The 15,650-nt window shown below is 33.8% G+C and overlaps 1 protein-coding gene across 1 annotated transcript; it reads right to left on the bottom strand.

Moving 5' to 3' along the window:
- Positions 1-4,669: 4,669 nt before the first annotated feature.
- Positions 4,670-12,193, bottom strand: LOC124374716 (collagen alpha-1(XII) chain-like). The gene is made up of 3 exons (XM_046832881.1): positions 12,111-12,193; positions 9,825-9,946; positions 4,670-4,767 (listed from the first exon to the last, which is right to left on the bottom strand). Exons 1-3 carry the CDS (start codon positions 12,184-12,186, stop codon positions 4,762-4,764), a joined length of 204 nt encoding a protein of 67 aa, XP_046688837.1. The 5' UTR covers positions 12,187-12,193; the 3' UTR covers positions 4,670-4,761.
- Between the last annotated feature and the right edge of the window lie 3,457 nt (positions 12,194-15,650).

Here is a 15,650-nt window from a genome sequence, read left to right as displayed (position 1 = left end):
ATTACGTAACCATTTAAGTATCAAACTTAAATAATATTGGTTCAATATCTACAAATGAATTACGAAGCCATTTTTAAGATGTTTTAAAATATACATTTAACTGAATTTTCATTTCTGAGTTGTTTGTGTGTAACAGATTTGAACATTCTTGGTGCCATATAGGAAAAAAATGTCCTGTTGTAAAAAAAGGTTTTCAAAAATGGTTTTGGTACTAATAAATCTGTTTTTTGCGTTTCGTAGAGCTTTAATTTTATATTCATTTGTAGGCTAATATAGTTATTGGCTTCTCATAAAGAAAATTTTTAGGACTTTAAATTAAAAAACAAGAGTATCTTAAAGGTAGTATATATCAAGCATAAAAACAATGGATATGATGATTCAGTTTTTCGTTTTATTCATAATTATTCTTATTAATAAGTGCTTCTGCGTAGTAATATAAAGTTTCTTAAATTTGAGATGTACGTCCCTCCTCCAACACGAAATTGCAATATTCCAGTCTACTGTTAACTAGGGAAAAATATAAACATTCTTAAGAGCTTTTTAATCACAGAAACATTTTTCATAAAAACAAGTAGATATTATTCTTATGACATTATTAAGTTTTTGTTTTAATTTTGATATATGAGTTTTCCAACTTAAATTCCTATCCAGCCATAACCCCAAATACTTCAGGGATTCTTCCTCTAGAAACTAAACTACAATCTTTTATTACATTGAACAATTACTGTTAATACAATCTAGACATTTGTAAATAATTTTATTTGAAAAATGTGCCCGTCCTTTTAAAGAAAAATTTATATATTTAGTTTTTTGTGGGCTTTAAAAATCATATTATTTACAGCAAACCACCACCTCAATTTCTTTAAATCTAAATTTATTTTTTCCTCGATCTCTTCCCATGAATTCTCAACGTAGCACAAAGCGGTATCATCAGCAAATGCAGTCCACTCTACCACAAAAATTGCCGTTACACAAATCGTTTACATAAATCAAAAAACAAGGCTGTGCCCAAAACTGACCCTTGGGGTACTCCATATTTAATTTCACCTAATTGAACTTATACTGTCACTGACTCTTTAACACACTGCTTCCTCCCCGACAAATTAACTATTGAAACCATCTGTATGCAGTTCCTCGTATTCTCCGCAATCATATAATTTATTTTAAGAGAATTTCATGGTCCACTGTGTCGAACGCTTTTGTAATGTCTAGAAATAGTCCTGAAACTTTTTTTCCCATTGGTTGATCCCATTGCCCACTTTATCCATGAATTCAAGCAAAGCCATTTCAGTACCCATACCTTGTCTGAATCATACTGATTTATACTAAAAAAATTTGGTATTTTGGAGAAAGTTTAATAATTTTTGTTTCAATAATTTTTTCAAATATTTTTGCAAAAGCGAGGACAGTAAAGATATTGGTCTGTAGTTGCTATGAGAGGTTTCTAGAATCGTTTTTAAAAATTGGTATAACTAGAGCTTCTTTTAATTTGTCTGGAAAATGCCCCGTTTCAAGGCTAAGATTTTTTATTATATAAAGTAGAACATTAGCAATATTATTGTACATTTCTCTACTCAGTGAGGTGCCAATACCATCAAGGCCTGCAGCGGTACCAATCTTCAAAGAAACAACTGCTATCCTGAGATCATCTAAGGTTGCAGGGGTTAAGAACATTGATTTGGTGCTACATTGTTTCTTAAAGCAATTCTTAATATCATTATAGTCATTATTATTTGGTTTTCTTAATTGATTTACTTAGTTCACCAGCAATGGATAAAAAGTAATTGTTAAATTCATTCGCCACTATTTCAGAGTCATTAATTATATTACCATTTACATTTAAATTTATGGCAGAATTATTGCATTTTGTCTTGGCCCGTAATATCTTTAACAATACTCCATGTTTTTTTAGGATTACCATTAAATTTATTTAATAGTTCCGAATAGTAGTTATTTTTTAGAACACGTATATCATTTTGCAGCTTGTTTCTAAATTCCCTAAATTGTTTCTGTTTTTCCTCGTCATTAGGATATTTCTTAAGTTGTTTTAACAGATTGTTTCTAATTTTAATACGCCTACAGGTAGCTGAATTAATCCATGGCTTAAGTTTAACGACGTTGGATTTTTTAATTGTTATGACACTCTTTGAATCTGCAATTATGGAATTTAATTTATTGTGAAACGCGTCAAAGGCCAACGATGCATTAATCTGCTGATAAACGTCACTCCAATCCACCAACTCTAAACTATTTGTCAGCTGATCCTTATCGATGCGATAAGACAGCTGTGTCACCTTGACCGAATCACACGGCGCGGGAGGGGCCCCTACCTTCAAACTAACAGCTGTCAAGTAATGGTCCGACACACAAATATCAACAACGCCGGCTTTAATTTCTATTTTGTTTTTGTTCGTTAATTTTAATAGTATGTGATCTAAACATGTTTTTGAATTTACAGTGACTCTAGTAGGTTCGTTTATTAAAGATTCAAATCCATTACAAGCCAAGGTAAGTTTATAGTAATCAGTTACTGAATTATCTTCTAAAATATTGATATTTATATCGCCCAATATTAACATGACCTTGCAGGTCATAACATTATGTTTCTCTAAGTAATGTTTTAATTCATCAATGAAAACTGTACTAGGATGTTGGTGCCTTCTATATATAGCCATTAGATTAATATTAAAACCCATCTCCTGAAAAGAAAACATTACTACATCAGCAGTTTCAAAATTTATTGGAATTATTTCAAACTTACTAATACTATTATGTACAAAAACTGCTGCCACCACCCGCCCTGTAATGCTCATTTGTCTTTGCATGTAGGATATAATTTGGGATTTGATAAAATTGTGTTTCATTATCATTAATCCATATTTCTGATAATATTATGATTTTAGGTAAATACTGCAATTCAGATACCTCTACTAGGAATAAATCAAAGTTTGCCCTCATGCTTCTGATATTTTGATGCACAATAACCAGACCTGAACCTTGATTTAGAAATTCAATATTTTTAAAGCAATCCATTTAAAATTAAGTATGTTTAAAATTATATCTATTCTCAATAAAAAACAATATGGTAAACAAAACATACATAAACATAACATGAACATAATAGAAAAACATTCTTATACAGACAAAAAAAAAATATTACTGTAACAATAAAACAGTACCCTACATTTTGTCAAGGTCAGCCTGGCACTGTACGATGATTACTGGACCACTATCCTCTTTTTTAAGGAAGATCTTCCCACCTCTGACCCCAGAGCCACTTGTAATTCAGCTGCTTCCGTGCCTGCCTCGCCATGCCCAGCAACCTCCTTCTCGCTGGGGAGAGTGATTCGTTCACATATACTGGGTTATCTGACGGCAGGTCCAAATGTCTAGTGGAGAAATCTCTCTTGGCTCGCCTCTTTGCCAGCATATCATCAGCATCCAGCCTCCTGACAAATTTAACTATGATTCCAGGGTGGTCCTTTGAATTAGGTTTTTTTTCCCAGGGTGTGGCAGGCATCAATCATACTGTCCTCAATATCCTTGCCCAAGGCTTTACCTACATTCTTGACGGTCTGGATGACATCATTATGCTGCACTGGCTCACTCCCTGTATCTCTATACAATTCCTACGAGAATATTGATCTGCCTCATCTAGTCTGCCTTCTAACGTTATAACTCTTTCTTTCAAAAACTTATTTTCCTGTAGCTAGGCTATCAATTTGTTCTAAATTAATGCCTATCAATTTTCTCAGCCTGTTCCTTTAAAATTTTCGCATTTTCATCCAATTTTTCATTCAAAGCCTCATAAGCCTTTATTAAAACTCTTTAATGGAAAGTTTATGTTCATTAGTTAGTTCCTGAATTAGCTTTCATAACATCTTCTATTGTTAGCTTACCGTCAGAAGCCTCCGACTCCAGCGACATACTCCGACGCCTGGCTTCACTGCACGGGCCACATCTCCACACAATTCCAGCAGTAGACAAGTAATCAATATTCCACTTTACTTAACTTTACACATGTCCTGTGGAATTCATTTTCACAATCACAGCAGCATGAAGTTTTAATCTGTTTCGTACCAAACGCTTTCCTGCATACTCCACACAAAGCCATTTTTAGGTTATGTTGTCGTGGCACAGTAATTAAGATAGAAAAATACAATATAACTGTACTTATTCGACGGGATAACTATATTTATCACTATATACAGGCTCAAACGAAGTTTTTAAAACCAAAAGGTGATCGTTTGTCTAGATATACACTGCATAATAACTAACTCTCAATGCGGAGCCTGCTTGCAACGTCAGCACTGCTTGGCCGCTGCGCCATTACTGTATTGAACAAAGTAATATTTTTCTGCCATAGTTGGCACACCTGAACTCACCAACAACTCAAAAGGTCTGCAGAAAGCGTATTGGGCATACCATCTAACGGGAAAAACTATAAATACTTTAAATAGTACATCGCAACGTCACAAGATCGTGGCTGCGCACGGTGAGTTCAAGTTCGGTCCGTGCATCACTGCACGTGGTATATACGTGATCTACACCAATGGGTTAAAAACGGATTTTTTATGAGGAAGGAGTACTAGATTGAAGTTCACAAACTTACCAGGATCTCCCTTTTGTCCAGATATACCGTCTATTCCTGGTCTTCCTGGTGGACCCTCTAACGCCTGCATCTCCTTTGGGTCCTGTAGCTCCAGTCAGGCCATCCAGTCCCAGGTACTCCTGCATCTCCCTTCTCCCCAGGGAGCCCATTCATCCCTGAGGATAGTCACAGTTAGTAATACATCAATTTTGTTCATGTTATTACAGTAAAAATTAACTCTAGTTTAATATGGTTTTTTTATTCCTGTCCTATGAAAGTAGAAGAAAATATTGTAATTAAAATAGCTTTTGGTTTTTAAAGGAAATTTTTGTTTTGGGATTAACTTGAAAGAAAGAAATTAATTTTTAGGCATGCAATTTAACACGTCATAAAACTAAATAGACTAGAAAATAGATTCACCTCCTCAAGACTTAAATCGTATAACAAGCTCAGTTTTTTTATATTTCTACAAATATATAAGTGAACATTTAGGTTTATATACCACAACAAAATGAGAAAAGCTATTCTTTCTTTTTACTACATATCTTAATCTATATAAATTTAAAAATATTACCTTTTTTAGAATAAAATATGCAAAAAGAATCTTTTTTGACTGCTTTTTTGTTGAATTTTGAAAATAGGGCTCTTAAACAAGGTACAAAGCTTTTTCTCACATTATATACATTATTTACACATATATACTCATTCTCGTTTGTGAATGCCAGTTTTAGTAGTTGTTTAGGCTGTGAGAAACCTTGAAGCAAGGATCCGCACATAAACCTACATTGCAATCACTGCACTGGTAACACGATTCTCGGCACACATTATGCTTAAAGCAAACTAAACATCTCAATGTATGCCAACACCAATAGCGTGCCCACACCATTTTAGCGGCAAAACAGTGACTAAGTACTGTAATTTATTTCCATTTTTCCGCTATGAGAATCACCACTCATCACAGATCAAAACAAAATGGATCATTGTTGCATGACTGAGTAACACGTCAGTGGCCTTTTTTGTAGCTATACATCAGCTACAGATTAACAGCTGTGTGAAGCTGGCGGCACCCATTAATGAAAATACGCCAAAAACTAGTTGGAATCGTTTGTTTAGCTATTTTTAGCGTTTGTTTGTCATTAATATGCGAAATATGCAAAAAAAAACAGCGGGTGCCGCTAGCTTCACACCAGCGCAAATTGTTCGCTTTGCAATATCTCTAAAGTTATGATTAAATGTTTAAAATATTTGCAACTGTATGTTTTGCCATTTTGTCTATAAATTTAATATATTATTATCCATATTTAATCAAGGTAACAATCTCGTATGTTTTATAATGTTTTATTTATGCCAAATGTTTAACAATATTTTATAAATTTTATAGCTTACGTTTTATATTTTTAAGAAACAGTTTTTTACGTTATATATCGATAAGGTAAAAAAATTTTATCGTTTTTACTATATTAGATTTGTTTCTTAAAATTGGTACCATGTATCATAATGTAGTACATCTTTCAAAAAAATATTTATAATTAAACAATAAAGCGGTAATTTTGAACACTTTTCATCATTATTGTCCTTTTTACTAAAATTGGATATTAAAACAAGTATGATTGATAAAATAATATAGTGGGAATCATTTTCCCTACAACTATATGTTTTAAACTTTATATCATCAATATTCCATTAATGGTTGGATTCATTTGTATAATTTATTATGGTACAGTATGATAAGATTCATTAATTTGTCCCTTAGGTTGTATTCTTTATAATGAAAATCATACTGTGTATAGTAATATTATGAAATATTCATTAAAATTGTGTTGGATGCAAAAACACATGATACTTTATAATCGTACAGTATGATATAATTAATTTATTTTGTTTACTTTTTATTGTTGTATTTTATATACAGGGTGATTCATGAAGTTCTCCCCCCACTTCTACAGCACATTGTACTAGTAAAAATAATGAAAAAATGTTATATAAACATAGGTCCGAAAACGCTTCGTTAGCGAGTTACAGCTAGCGAAAGATTTCGCCTGAATTCCTGGGTAAAGAGTAAAATAAAGCCATACTGAACTTTTGGAAAGGTTAATTAAGTAAGAAATATCGTGGATTCTTATGTATTTTTACCTGATAAAGCTAATAAAATAGGTTTCAGAACTGTACCTGTAGTAGTTTTTTCGAGGGATTCAGGGTTAAATGCAAAAAATTGGGGCACGAAACAATGTTTTTTTAAGTTTGATGTACAATAACTTTGTTAAATTGGTAATAAATACATGAAATCAACAAACATTAATTGTAGAGAATTTAATTCTGAAAAAATTGATATAATCAAAGTCTAAAAATAAAACAGAAATAAGTACCAAAAATCGATTTTATTCAGTATAATACATTACTAGTTTTTAAGCAAAATTAATCAGGTTGGGCCAACCGTACGCACCTTTTTATAATAGATGTTCGAAAATGAGGCCATCAATTATCAATACATTTTGCAGCATGTTTGTGTATTGCTTTTGTTTCGTTTCTTAATTTTTCAGGACTTCCCTGTATCTGCACAGCCGAATCCATATTACGGGCAATTAATTCATCACGAGAATTCACTTTTTGTCTTGTATACCAATGTCTTTCATCCATCCCCAGATGCAATAATCCAATGGAGATAGATCTGGTGGATCTTGGTGGTCAAGGATGAGGCCCTCCAACGACTAATCCAGTGTCCAGGAAATTGATGATTTAAGTAAGCAGAAACGTCACGTGAAAAGTGGGGAGGTGCTCCGTCATGCTGGAAGTACAAATTTTATCTGAGATGTAAAGGAACATTCTCTAAACAGCTGCGGCAACTCTTCTTGGTGAAGGAAATGCAAATAGAACTCAGCATTTAGGGCGTCCAGGGGTAATATGAAAGGTCCAATCAGCCGATTGTGCAAAAGGCCACACCCAGACATTGACGCTAAATCGGTGTTGAAAGTTCTGTTCCACTACCTCATGTGGATTTTCTTCTGCCCATGAGTGTTCATTGTGAAAGTTTATTGACACCATCCCGAGTGAATTGTGCCTCATCCGTAAACAAAATACGCTTGTAGAGTTGATTATTAATATTCAAAAAGTTGCAAAACTCCAAGCGAAGCGGACCATCCCCTAGCTGTAGATGTTGAACCTTTTGTTTATGAAACGGATAAAATTTGTTTTGATTAAGTGACCTCCACACCGTTGACTGCGAAACTCCTATCCGCCAGAAATACTTCGTGTACTTACACCTGGACTGCGATGAACAGCATTAATAACAATATCATCATCAAGTTGGACAGCTCGTTCATAATTGGTTCTAGTACTTGGTAGTGATCCTGTTTCCCGAAGAGTACGAAAAGTTCCTGAAATTGTTTAGGTATCTGGAATCCTCCTATTAGGGTAACGTAGTTCATATTCTTCTACAGCAGCTCTAAGCATTACCAGTACAGTAACCCAAAATAAAAACCATATCAGCGTATTCCTCTGATGTAAATAAGTAAGGCATTTTTTCGCTGAATAAACAATCGAATTATAACTCACCAGAAAAATTGCATTTAATAACACGATTCACAGAACCTGATCTCCTGCTGTAGCTTGCAAAACACCACTAATACACAGTTCTAACGTAACAGTACAGAATACCATTGTTTGATCAGCTGTTATTCGTGCGTTACCAACTTAGAAATTAATAAAACAAAAAACTGCATTTCGATGATTAGTAAACAATAATGGGAAAATGTTTGCTTCATTTTTTTTCGAACATTTGATGTAAATTTTTATTTAAAAAAAAATACAACGTAATAAAACGTGATATTTTTAATTTACAAACAAATTTATTTAACAGTTTAATCTTGTTTTCTCAATTTATCTCATCATTAAGGAACAAACATTTTGTTTTGTTTTATTTTAACTAAATACCGTACGGTAATTTTCTTTACAGCTAGTAATGTATTGTACTGAATAAAATCGATTTTTTGGTACTTATTTCTGTTTTATTTTAGACTTTGATTATATCAATTTTTTCAGAATTAAATTCTCTACAATTAATGTTTGTTGATTTCATGTATTTATTACCAATTTAACAAAGTATATTGTACATCAAACTTAAAAAAACATTGTTTCGTGCCCCAATTTTTTGCATTTAACCCTGAATCCCTCGAAAACTACTACAGGTACAGTTCTGAAACCTATTTTATTAGCTTTATCAGGTAAAAATACATAAGAATCCACGATATTTCTTACTTAAATTAACCTTTCCAAAAGTTCAGTATGGCTTTATTTTACTCTTTACCCAGGAATTCAGGCGAAATCTTTCGCTAGCTGTAACTCGCTAACGAAGCGTTTTCGGACCTATGTTTATATAACATTTTTTCATTATTTTTACTAGTACAATGTGCTGTAGAAGTGGGGGGAGAACTTCATGAATCACCCTGTATATATATATATATATATATATATATATATATATATATATATATATACTATATATATATATATACTGTATAATATCCTTATGCAAATCTTACAGTGTATAATAATATTAATAATATTCATTAAAATTATGTTGGATTTTAAAATACGTTAAATTAATTATTCCTTATATCAAACGTAATGAAGTTAAGTTAAGCTAGCGGCACCCACAGTTTTTTGCTTATTTCACGCATTAATGCCAAACAAACGCTAAAAATAGCTAAACAAACGATTCCACTAGTTTTTGGTGTATTTTCGTTAATGGGTGCCACTGGTGAGAAGCTAGCGGCACCCACTGTTTTTTGCATATTTCGCGCATTAATGCCACACAAACGATTCCACAAGTTTTTGGCGTATTTTCATTAATGGGTGCCGCCAGCTTCACATAGCTCAAATTAACTGAGCAAAAAGTCACTCAGGGTTAATTTGATCTAACACAATAGGTATTTTATAAAAAACTAACTTAATTAATAATATCTTAAATGAAGATTCATGGAGCAACTGGAAAATGTCTAATTTCGATAAAACTAGTAGTAATCACCATAATTTTTCAGTGTAAATTTATGTTTTGTATAACATAACCCTTTGACATCAACAATTTTATCTTCAAGTCATAAATCTAATAATTAAATTGTAATCATATACAATTTTGAATATAACTGAATATGTTTTCTCTTATAGATAAACAAACAAAATTGTATAGGCTCATCTTTTTTAGACTACAAGACAACACACAGCACTAACCACTCACCAGGTTCTCCGGGACTGCCGTATTTGCCAGGAGGTCCTGGAAGACCCTTCTCTCCAGGTATCCAAGTGCTCCAGGAGGTCCTCTTGGTCCTACTCCAGGAATACCTGGTTCTCCCTTGTCTCCTAGAAAAAGAAACCCCCAGGAATGATATTGAATAATTTTACTTTCTAAATCTTTTAATATTACCCTTTAGTAAAAAATTTTCAATAACTAATTAAAACGTTCTGAAATTTGTACAAGGCATGTTTAACCTGTTGATTAGTGGAGTTTTTTTTAGTGCGCATGGCTCAAAAAGTGAGTTTTTAACTTTTTTAATTTTTTTGGATTTTTGAGTATTTTTAATTTGGTTATTCAAATAAAAAAATTGTTTTGTTAATTTTTAATTTATCACTAAATAATAAAATAAATCACTATCCAATTCTTCTTCACTACCCAAATCAAAAAATAACTTGCGTATTTCATTATCATTTAGATAGCTACGGCCAGCCATTGGCAACAAAACTAATTAGGTTTGTAATAAATAAGACTAATCACATGAGAAAAACAAAAACATAACCTCTAACACCGTTTTCAGTGTCACGGCAAGAGGTAAACTACTGGTTCCCACGAAGCCACTTGTAGGGCTTTGTTACAGAACGAAACAAAACTGAATGCTCCTACGATCTAACGGATACTCTGAGAACTACTTGGGCCAGTGATGATCCGTAGTACTTACCACAGCTGCTAGATGTCTAGAAGTCAATATCCTTACGAGTCACAAGTATTGCGGTGAAACTAACAAGTAAAAACTGTTTCGTTACTAACCTATACCTTGGCGCACTGCGCCGCAGCATCTGCAAGCGCTACTAACCAACTGGTTAACACCCTTCCCACAACATACACGGATATATTCCAATGATAGACTTTGAACAAAACATCAAACACGATTATATTCAAAATTGTACATTGTGGCCTCTTGGATAGTTTTTTGTTCACAAAAAGCCTTTCGAATGGCAGGCACACATTCTATTTTATCGCAGTTGACTAGTAAGTTTAGATGACCTACATTCTGTGGCAGTGGGAGGAGGTGCCCTTTGTCCAGCTCCTTCCACCTGCTTCTCTGTTTTAAACGTGTCCTACAGAGCCATAACCAAATATATTGGTTGTCTTCTCAGACAATGTGTTCTCATTCTCAAAAACCAGACTGTCCGTGGACCACACAAGTTGTGTATAGAATTACCTTGATTTGTAATTAGAAAGGAAAGGTTGTTAAACAATTATTTCGCAAATTTAAAAAATCCACCTTTAATGCTATATTCTGATTAATAGGCAAACGTTGCTTAGTTATTTTCTCATCATGCCACATTTTGATTATTATGTCTTCAATATTTGTTCTATATTTTCACCATAGCCATCCCTTATTATCATATTCTCATCATTAATATTACAGACTGCCATACATACTAAAAGGTTTAATGCTGCCGCATCTAACATTCAGAGAGCCAGTGGAAGAATTAATGGACTTTAATTTTTGAACAGTAAAATCTAAGAATTTGTTATACTCCTTTTTGCCATGATAGTACCAGTATAAAACTTGAGGGCCAATAAAGCTAGTGATGTGTAAGAAATGAAAGAAGTGATTGTTGATGCTGATGGTTTGTGTATCTTCAACAGAAAATAAGCTCAAACAAAACACAAACCACCGACATAATAAATATATGGCCCATTAAATTGTTTTCATTTTTGCCGACCATTCATTGTTTCTTTAGTGATGATCACTATTTAACTATTGGCCTTCTGATAAAAAAAAACAGTTCCTTTATGGTTGGTTTGGTCAGTGCTAGACCTATTGTGGTTCCTGTATTCTTTAGTTCAGTTTTACATAATTAGTGTTTTTTTTATTTAACGATGACTGTTTTTAGAGATGTGGAGTTTCCAACAACAAACATGGTTGTTGTGATTCCTGACTTATGTGTGACACAATGTTTTGGTATGGAATATTGTTTTATTTTAATCCTAGATTGTAGTTTTATGTGTTAGGTTTACATATCCATTCGTGTGGAAGAGTATCAGATTGCAACTACTATGAAATGTAGGTGTTACTTGATATTTCTATGTATCACTGAACGAAGGCAAATATACAGAATTATCCCTGTTTTCCTTTGCAATACTTCACGTATCCATAGATCCCCTACTACTATGGCACCTTGCAACTATTCATGCAATCTTTGAGACGAGTTAGTGAAAATACGTGCCTGTTTATTTTGACCAGACTGTTGGTATCCCAAAGCCTTGTATTTACTATACCTCGTCGGCCTAAGTCTCCTGGAGGTCCTCTAGGTCCTAACTGTCCAGGTTCACCAGGGAAGCCCATGGGTCCCATGTCTCCTTTATCCACCACGAGGTCCAGGAAGACCTTTCGTCCCGCCTACATTCCCTTGGTGGTCCTGGAGGACCAGTCAGAGCCCCATACTTAAACCCATGGCCAAAGCAAACAACGTACAAAAATTAAAAACAACTTTATAATGTTTTTGAGCCACACATACTGAAAGAAAACTGAATTTTTTTCCAATAAAAAACAAACATTAAAACTTGATTAGGATATGTTCTCAATTTTACAGATGCCTAGCTTCTAAAAAAACCTAAATAGATTGATGTTGTATTAGGCTCATTGTTTCAAACCACTTAAAAGCAAAATGCTTCTTCATTCTGCTCAATTGAAGTTTTTTGGCCTGTGATATTAGTAGATCTAATATTTTAGTACGTAATTTGTATAGTTACCTTTAGTTTTTTATACTTTTTGGAGTATATTTTTTAAATCGGGTTGTTTATTTATTGTTCCATACTGCATTAAACTATTTAAACAAACTTTATAAAATGTTATTTTCAAATAATAGTTTTTTATCATTTTTTAACTTTTCGATATTTTAAATTTGACCAACATTAAAAGTAACGATGGACTTTGACTTTTCTCTATTGCCAAAAATAAAACAATTTCCTTGATTCTTAAGAGGATAGAACGACTTATATGTGTGATGAGATCCGCCAATTGCTTTTTCAGAATTTTATGTGGCAGTGCATAGATGATTGTTCATAAATACACAAAACTTGATGTCCGGGAAAAACTTATCCCAATACCTTGCCATTCAAATCTTCCCCACTGGCACATATTCTTCGTCAATAGCCTGGGCCAATGGGCCATCCTTTTTGAAGAGAAGTCCTCCCATTTGATTTAAACCAAAATTGAACTAATTTCTAATAAAAAAATTACCTGTATAAGATTCAATGAATTGTCGCTGGCGAAGTGGGTGAATGTTGAAAATAAAGCCGAGTCCACCGCAGTAAAAAACATATTATGACACATAAACAACAACACTAGTGCACAACCCATGGTGTTTAAGCTATAAACTACAGGAATTCGGGTAGTTTGTGGGGGGACTACTAGTTACGCTCAAACTTCTCGCAGAGGTCTCGCTCGTGTTGCTCTGACACGTAAAATTATATAAACACAGGCTTGGGATACTTTTCAGACAGATCTCACGTAAGTGTTTGAATAAATAACTTTGTTTTTTTTTTATTCACTTTCAAAGTTTTTTTTTCTTAAATTACATAAACCTAATCATAACATATTATTTCCTCTATAAAATATATTCTTCTATTTTAAGTTTCTCACATTCCTTCTCTATGCCTTTTCCATTTTAGTGTTGAACGTCTGTCATAAGGTTCCATCAAATTTTTGTATGCCAGAAGTCAGAGTATAGAAGTCTGCCACCTTTGAGGATAAATTAATGCTTCAATTGCTTCAATGGCAAAACACCTTCATCTGCCAAGAAATGTCTCTTGGGTAACGGAAGCAAACATGAAAAATCCCTGCAGTGCTCTGGTTTGGATTAGTAACTTTCAATTTGTTCTCAACCAAAAAACAGCTGGCAATCAGATTTAGAACGGTTTTGAGGTGGTACAAAGCAGATCGGCCAAGTTGCCTATTCCCGTATTGTTATGCCGAAGTTTGATCACAAAACAGTGGTTTGACTTAGCGTTTCGTGTTGAGATATAATTTGCTTTGCAATTAACTTCCAATGTCCCGTCAGCAATTTAAATTTTTCAAGGTCCATACGGTCCAGTTCGTTCTTTGAGATATGTGGAGTGGGGTGCAAGACAGACAGAAATGAAGACTTTTTTTTCATCGCCCCCTTGATGTGGATAAGCTTTGTTAATGAGCTCATCAAATTAATAATTATTAAAGAGTAAGTCCAACGATTTATAAATGTTAGATGGTTGACAACTCAATTCAACAAAAAGATAAACATTAATTGTAAGGAAATTAGAAGGCAAAACAAGGTCTGGGCAAAGTAAAAACAACACATACAATATGTTTTGTAAAATATTAGTTTGCAGAAATCAGTATATTAATAGTTTATCAATTATTGCCTGTACGATATGTTAGCAACAGATTGGAAGGGGAAAAAAACCTCAATATCACTGTCAGATCGAAGAGGTTCATCAAACGTTTCAAAATGTTACTCAGATACATTGGTTTGATGAAAACGTATGAAACAAGGACCACTACAGAGTACTGCCAATAGATTATTAACCATTAAGCAGTTCCAAAAAATAGCAGTATGTGATGGCAGCACCATGTTTCTCTGTTAAGGGAATTGGAAGTGAAGACCCAAACGTTTTGAGAGCACGTGTGAAAACTGAAACTTGAAGGCCATATCTTTGTCTACTTATATGCAGATACTTGTGTCGTAGCAGGGCGTACATTAATGGTTACACAGATTTAAATTTTAATAAATCATTCTTCACCATTGAAGATAATCTGAAAAACTCAGTGATCACAATTCAAGATTTATGAGGACATCTTCAATTCGAGTATAAAGGTAACTAGCTGTGTATATACTCTAACCGGCAAAAAGCGCCAGATATCACCCTTTGTCCTCGGGAATCCTCCACTGAATCCTTGCAAGGTCCTGTGTTCACTCCTTGCGTCCAGGCGGTTCCTCTCTCCCCCTTGTAAAGGGTTCCAATGATCAGGTGACATTGCAGTGACCTGGCAAAAACAAACACAACTCAATTAGTGGAATTAAACATTTTGTTTCTATTGAATCTTAACCCATCTCATAAGGCCCAAGACAGGAATTTTGGGCTTAGTTACGAAATTGGCAAACTGATTGTTTCGACTGTCCATTCTTCTCCATCCACAGGCTGTCAAGTAAGCTCACACTACCCAATAGTTTATCTTCTATCACTGCCAACTTAGCCTTGATGCATTTTGTTTCCATGTGTGTTAACAATGTATTTAATGTTTTAAGTTAACGAATCGTCCTACCGGATTGATACGCTCTATAGTGTTTGGTTGGCGAGTCCTGGCGTCCGGAAGTACACAGAGTAAAACCTCATTAAATTTTAAACTCTTCTTTGAGCCGTTATCTATTCAATATTAAATTATGTGTGTTTGTTTTTTAGATTTGGTTCTCTTATCTATTTTGTGTTTTCACCAGTGGGTCATTTTAACAGTGATCATACGAGTGAATGACACACGACTACAAATGATCATCATTTTGCAACTCATTTTAAAACCATGCAGAGCTAAGGAAAGTGATGATGACAAGGACAATAATTATTAATACATGAACTCCAGAATTAATGTGGTTTCTGGATGGCTTACAGTCAAACTAAGTGACAAGAAGTAGTTTCGATGACTAAACCATGAATAAAAGGAGGAAGATAATATGCATTTATTATGGAGGGACTTAAGACTTTTACTGGAGTAAGGCTATTACAAAACACAGCAATGTTTGATAACGCATTTGAAATGTGTTTCCACAAAACACTTCAAACAAG

The sequence above is a fragment of the Homalodisca vitripennis genome, unplaced genomic scaffold, assembly GCF_021130785.1.
Source record: "Homalodisca vitripennis isolate AUS2020 unplaced genomic scaffold, UT_GWSS_2.1 ScUCBcl_9732;HRSCAF=18326, whole genome shotgun sequence".
Lineage (NCBI taxonomy): Eukaryota > Metazoa > Arthropoda > Insecta > Hemiptera > Cicadellidae > Homalodisca > Homalodisca vitripennis.
Note: the sequence above shows the minus strand (reverse complement) of the source record. Positions and strands in the feature narration are given on the sequence as shown.

Excerpts from the sequence above, each read along its gene's own strand:
- LOC124374716 (XM_046832881.1), bottom strand. The coding sequence starts at position 12,186 with ATGGGACCCATGGGCTTCCCTGGTGAACCTGGACAGTTAGGACCTAGA. Across the intron at positions 9,947-12,110 it reads AGGAGACTTAGGCCGACGAG|GAGACAAGGGAGAACCAGGT; the intron begins GTATAGTAAATA and ends TTCTTTTTCTAG.